The sequence below is a fragment of the Barbus barbus genome, assembly GCF_936440315.1.
Source record: "Barbus barbus genome assembly, chromosome: 21".
Lineage (NCBI taxonomy): Eukaryota > Metazoa > Chordata > Actinopteri > Cypriniformes > Cyprinidae > Barbus > Barbus barbus.
Window position 1 is genome coordinate 28,718,649 of NC_136749.1, and position 6,669 is coordinate 28,725,317.

Here is a 6,669-nt window from a genome sequence, read left to right on the forward strand (position 1 = left end):
CCGTGTGGTTTGACATGAAGTATAATGCTGGGTGGATGCGGTCACTCCATCCTAATTTGGAAGCAGGATCATTGGAGAACAAGCTTGAAAACATGTTGCATCTTTTTGGAAGTATGTTTTTATAAAATGCAAATTGTATGCTTATTTTCACATGCACACTCACTTCATTCTTGTTTCTCCAGATTTGTGTGGTTAAGTGAGAATTTTATCTGACAAGTTCATAGTGTTTCAATACCATAATATTGTGGTGGTTGGCCAAGTGGGTATGTGTGCAAGCTAGTGAGTGCATGATGCATTCTGACAGCTCTGCATGGTAAAGAGAGGGAGAGAGAGCAAGACAATCCGCCAATCTGATCGCGAGAGGTTAGGTTGTATAAAAGGGCGGAGCTCCAGAGAAAACTTCCTCTTCGAGCTGCTTCTTCATTCGCTGAGCGCTCATTCTGTTTGCAGTCTGGCTGGCAGTCAGTACTCTGCGTTTAAAGACCAACTTTGGCTGCTAGAAATGCGACATTTTCTCTTCATACCTAACCTTTGAAGGTCCCGCTGGTTTTTCCTTTCCAGCTGTTTTTGTGCTTTGCCTTGGAGCAACTTTGACGGCGTCGTCTTTCCTTTTTACGAACAAGTGTGCAATTTGCAACAAGGTTGGTAGATGCATCCCAAACATGTGTCTACCATTTGCCTTCTTACTGCTTCCCAAATTCCAAGTGGTTAGGGTAGATTTTGTTTCTTTTATCTTATCAATCCTACTTGTAAATGACCAAATTTGCAGTTCGGACTCTTCAACAAACTACAGCATCATTAGAATTGTTAAAGAGTCCGATGAGTTTGGATCATTGTTTAATGGATCTTTTCTAAATAATGGTGCCTTGCAGGCTTTGGATCATTTCATGTTTCGTATTTGGGGCTGAGTAGGTCCGGTTTAAACTAGCACAGTATGTGTTTTCAGACAACAGATTACCGTGACACAGACGTGACTCCCTGAAACCAAAGGCAAATGGACTTGCATTTGTTTAGGATTGTGCCTACGGCTAGAAGTGTTCCCTTTCTCTTGCATCAGCCATATTTTGGTCCGTGGCAAAACAAACTGTTATTGTGTTTTCTTTTAACCCTCCTTTTGAACATTGCGGCGGCTATTTCAAGGTGAAGTGGTATCATTCATCTAATGCACAATTTTAAGTCAGAATGACAGAATAAGTCATTCCTCGGTGCACTGATTATGTTCACAATCTGCATTCTGGATGGTTATTTAATGGACTCTTCCTCTCTGGTCTACAGGTTTACTCTTTGGCATTTCACAACCCTTGGGAAGTTCATTTCAGCCTCGTCGTGCACAAAGACAGCAGCGATGATCATCAGGCTCGGCAGACTGACTCCTGGATACTTCCGTCTCCTGCAGGTGTGTATTTGTTCAAACTTGGTTCAGTCTGTGAAAAGTTTTCAGATTGCTTATTTAAATGGGTCATATCATGAGGAACCGAAATTTCCTCAGTCTTTTGTGATAAAAGACTTTATTGTGCTATGGATACTGTAGCTTTCAAAACTCCACTTTCTTTCAAGTGGAAAACGCCATTTGTTCGGCGTCACCTATTCGGTATCAAAATAAAATGATAAAGCATGATATGACTCCCTTAAAATGCATGCATTGTGACACTTGCATAATGGCTTTCGCTAGGAGAAAGTAATGTTAGTTTGGGACGTGTAAATCTGTCCATTGGAAAGATCAGACTGGTGCCGGTCTGGCTTTTACCCAAAGCCAGATCTCGGCTGCCCACTGCATTCCTCCTGGCTAAAAGCAACTGAACTCTAATTATATGAACAATGACCGTGAAGGGCTGAATGAAGGCTGTGTACACATGAGAAATACCAGTTTAGATTCATCCCTCAGGAGCTGGATGTAATTCTCAAGACTTGGAATATAAAAATAGCATGAAAGCAGCAGGGGGGAATGGTTGTAAACAAGCAAGTGTCTTGATTGATTTGTTCTGACTGACATTTGTTTCAAAGTTTTAACATTTAAAACATCCAAAATCGTCTGCCTTGAATCACAGATTTAGTACTTGTACATTGGGGTGCATCAACACTACTGTAAAAATGTGTAAATAAAGCGAGCATGTTTTACAAGAAATGCTTTTCAGTCCTCAATTTCACATTTATTTCAATGTGTTACTTTGTAATTTCTTTGTGAAACTTACTAGCAATTTGAGTTTTACTTTTAAAATTTTTCGGTGTATTATACACAATTTTTATAGCATCACAACTCAAAGTACTGCATTATTTTATCAGTATCAGGCTGCATTTTCCAAGTATCTACATCATTCTTTGTGTAGAACATTGCAAATCATTCTTGCAGTTTCAACAAATCGTGAATAACCTTTGCTTGGTTTCCAAATCGAAGACGATTTTCATAGAAATCTAAATCTTTAAGTTTGTACTGTGTAAAAATGTGTACATTTCTGTGAACAGGTCCCAAAAAAAACATCAGGAATCCTTCTTGTTAAGCCCTGCCTAATGATTGCATACTTAATCGTTTTAATCTTAAGAAGATTTATCATCTTACTATTCTTAGACCCGTCTAAACCTACTTGCTTTAATTGCAGAGTGACTTGTTAAACCGTCTTAATGTCACCTTTTTGAGATTGGCTTAAACCTGTGTGTGGCGTCACTCTATTGACCGTTTCATCTACCTATCCTAACAAATGCGGTCATAATCTGGTTCTGATTTAAAAAAAAAAAAAAAAAGTCATGGTATAATTGACTCCCTTTTTGCTTTTGTATGCTTTTGATTACAAACAGTTCCTCTCCTGCTGTCTGAACGTGACGTTATTGGCAGTAAATATTTCATGATTTCATTCCACCCTCGTGACTGAGCAGAACATTGGTCCTCATGAGGAAGTCCGATGAGCGCACAAAATTTCAGTGCATGTGCAAGAGGCTGGCCTTGTTAACCATAATGTTTTCCATTATTTTTGCAGAGGCAGGTTGCAGGTGAGGTTCAGGCCCCGACGCACGATCGCTCTGTCAACCAGATCGCCATGATGCTGGCCATCATGGGCCTCAGCCTGTCGTATTACAGTGCCAAACAGATGACAGAGAAGGTTCGCCACGAACCCGCCCCGTGAAGATATGCAAATTTGTGTGGCGTCCGGAAAAGACTAAGCCAAACTGAAGATGTTCAAGATGTTGAAGATTCAGACTCTACCCTTTTATAACCTCTAAGGATCACTCACCATGGGACTTCCGCTAAGGGGTTCTCTAGCTTTAGTTTATCTCTCAATGGATCTGGAAGGGGTTGTGGCCTGAGTTTTAATAGTTGACTTGATACATGCATCAGAGAGTCAGTTCTGCTGTAGGTTCAAAACCTGAGCTCCACTCAGAGCCATAATGTGTCTTAAAAATGGAAGGACCTCTGTGTTTGAGATGTACCAAGCAACTATTGAAAGCAGGTCCAATGCACAAGAGTGAAATGCTCAGATTTTTCCCCAAAAGATGCTATTGAAGAACATCAGAGCCTTGAGGACGTATAGTGGAGGTTAGGGTTAGGCTAACACATTTTTAAACGTCAAACCCTAACTTGGTGTTCGACACTTTAGGAAATGTACTACACAGAGTGTTTGAGGACCTTATGTTAAAGTGTCTTGTTCTTTTCATTATAACTTAAGAAAATATCTTCTCATTCAGCACTCGTTAATGCCGACTCTGTGTGCAATTGAAGCAGTTTTTTTTAGTGAAACCAATCTGTAATGTTGTTTCTAATACTTTTTTTATGATATTGTGATTGATTGAATGTACTGTGTTATATTTTTAAGACACAACAATCAAATAAAGCTGTGAATATTTTGAACACGATCAAGTAATGGAAAGCAAGTCGTGACTCAAGAAGATTTAGAAGAATGTTATGAAATTTGCACAACTCATCGCTGTTGATCAAATGTCATTCCTGCTGAGTCGAGTTTTACACGAAACCATATGAAAGGTTTTCCTGTCGGCAGAAGCATGCCGTTGAACAGGAAGTGGGCACAGCCTCAGGCAGCAGCTTCCTCTATCTGCACGCAATATTTGTCTACCAGTGTGCTGCAGCTGGCTTGATGTTTGACCCACTTACCAAATTCAATAGACATCAATTAAACATTTGCACACCTAGTAACTTGAGGTGTGTCTGCTGTGTCGCTCCCCTGATATGCTAAGCAATTTAGGTAAGTTTACTCTTACAAGTACAAGAATGCAAATGCTTCAAGCTTTTTTTTTTTTTTTTTTTGTATGTCATTGTGCTTTAAATTGTGATTGAGTGCAATTTATATCGCATTGCGTTCTCAGCATTTCCAAAAGGGTGCTATGGGGGTGTTAATATTTCCTTTTTGAAGAGAAAGTTGCTAAATAAGTTAAATTAACCCTCTTGTTGCATTCTGGCCATTTTAACCTGGAGAAGTTGTTCTTTTTCCTGAAAATGTTAGGTAATGTTATCGCACTGGACTAAAATTGACTGACTTCCCAAAACAACTTTTTTTTTTCTGCCATCTCGTTACACTTGTGGTACTTTCCAGTTAAAAATAACCATCCTGCAAAAAACGCATACACATTTCTTGTTATGCTCTATTATTACCAAATTTTGGATTCAATATTTTTATTTATTTGCTTTTTTTCCAATTAGCACTTTTTTTTTTTTTTTACTGATTGCTCGTAGGCCTCAATGGTCTGAGCTCATGCCCCTCAGTTTTTGAGCGAAAATGGACAAACTGTTACACAATGATTTTTATTTTATTTTTTTTCACTTAAAAACTGTGAGGCCTATGATCTTTTTGACCGGGTTTTCAGCACAGGGGTTAATGTGGTTGTTTAATGACACAGACGTTTAAAAAAATTTCACTGCATGAGTCTTGAGTTTCATTACCACCACAGTGATGCAAAAATGGGACGGTGTGCTAAAAATGTGTTAGCCAAGCATTTGTGTACTTGCAAAAAGTATGTTTCCGGCCTTTCATTCCACTAATAATCTGCATATTATCATTGTGAGCTATCATTTTTATCAGACAGACTTGGCAGCAGTGCAGCGTGTTGATGCACATGTTAACATGGTGTTCTGTGAATCAAAACCTTATTATAGTCTTCCTTAAACTCAGAATTGTTTCAGAAACTCAAATCTTGAGCGTGTGAAGGACATGAGGAAGTTGGAAGTGTCAGGCAGTTTGCTTGCTTGCATGCTGGTTACTGCTGATTAGTTTAGGAAGATGTTGATTACCTTTTTGACAGTCAAAGACTGAACGAAGCGTGCAGTTGTTTTGTTAAAATACTTTTGTTGTATCTCAGCTAAACAGTTTTCTTCCACAAACCTTTCAAAATATTGCTCTGTTTGAGCATGCAGAGCGGTCTGACACTACAACTTTGACTCAGCCAACCTGTTTGGAAACATTTGCATTTCCGTTGCAACTTCACTTCAACTTGCCTGCTTTATTTGAGTTAAAACCCAATGGTGAAATGCATTTTAACGGCCACCAAACGAGTCTGTATTGTCTTTGTTTCCTTCGACTGCTATGATTTTCCCTTTACAAAGCAGTTAATGTGGCATTGCAGTCTGTATGTGTTCACAAGTGTTCGCATGGATGCTCGGGGCAGATGTGATGTCCTGTGACAGGCCGAGGCCGCATTGCGTGACATGTGTTATTCTGCACCTTTAGCTCCTCCCTTTCCCGCTCTGCTGTCTGATCACTGGGCAAATTTTCCCCAAAAATACTGCTGGGAGAGTTTTAACATGCTAGTTTAAGACATGAGCCGCAACACGCTCGTCCCATTGGCTGTCTGGGGATGCATCATGGTGTCGTTGCAGTTGCAAGCTGCAGAAACAAAGCGAGGGGATCACGTTGGCGACAGAGTATTGCATATGGTTGCTTTATAAAAACAGAGAAGGGATGACTAAAGAGAAGAAATAGACCTTAATATGTGGTCTTTTCTGTTTGTTTTGATGGTGGTTCATGGATGTAAAATTGGAAGGAACACTTTTGAATAATGTGTGACTGATATTGTACGTATATATGAATGTTTTGTATTAACAATTGAGATTCTAAAATATGAAGGACTGAAATGTTTTGTCGCTTATCTAATGTTTCATCAAATTTCAATCATACGTCTCATTTCCATTGTTGTTTTCATTACCTCACACATTTGTCCTAAATAACTGGTTCTCAACTGGGTCAGTTGGTTTTTAAAGAAATTAATACTTTTATTCAGTAATGATGCATTAAATTGCTTGAAAATGACTGTAAAAAGATTTATAATATTGCAAAAGCAAGAAATCAAATATATCGCAGTTTACACAAAAAGATTCGGCAACACAACTGTTTTCAACATTATTAATAATCAGAAATGTTTCTTGAGCAGCAAATCAGCATATTAGAATGATTTCTGATTATGTGATCATGTGACACTGAAGAAATTCAGATTTGATCACAGAAATAAATTATATTTTACAATATTTAAATTAAAAAAAGGTTATTTAAAATTGTAATAATATTGCATAGTTTTCATGCATCTAATCAGTATTTGTACAGGTCCAGACAGCATTGAAGGCAGGTTCAGTAGCTGTGGAATAAATACTGTTGGTGCCGAATTGTTAATTTAATATCCTGAAGCTAAACCAGCTGAGGACCAGTGATTCTTAAAACATGGTCTTAAACT

General features: G+C 38.5%; 1 protein-coding gene across 1 annotated transcript; it reads left to right on the forward strand.

The window, feature by feature from the left end:
* The first annotated feature begins 625 nt into the window (after positions 1–625).
* On the forward strand, positions 626–3,195 carry LOC306886959 (putative transmembrane protein ZNF593OS). Its single transcript, XM_079444356.1, has 3 exons — positions 626–641; positions 1,276–1,396; positions 2,973–3,195. The coding sequence occupies exons 2-3, from the start codon at positions 1,346–1,348 to the stop codon at positions 3,117–3,119; spliced, it is 198 nt and encodes a 65-aa protein (XP_079300482.1). The 5' UTR covers positions 626–641; positions 1,276–1,345; the 3' UTR covers positions 3,120–3,195.
* Positions 3,196–6,669: the final 3,474 nt, after the last annotated feature.

Excerpts from the sequence above, each read along its gene's own strand:
- LOC306886959 (XM_079444356.1), top strand. The coding sequence starts at position 1,346 with ATGATCATCAGGCTCGGCAGACTGACTCCTGGATACTTCCGTCTCCTG. Across the intron at positions 1,397-2,972 it reads GATACTTCCGTCTCCTGCAG|AGGCAGGTTGCAGGTGAGGT; the intron begins GTGTGTATTTGT and ends TTATTTTTGCAG.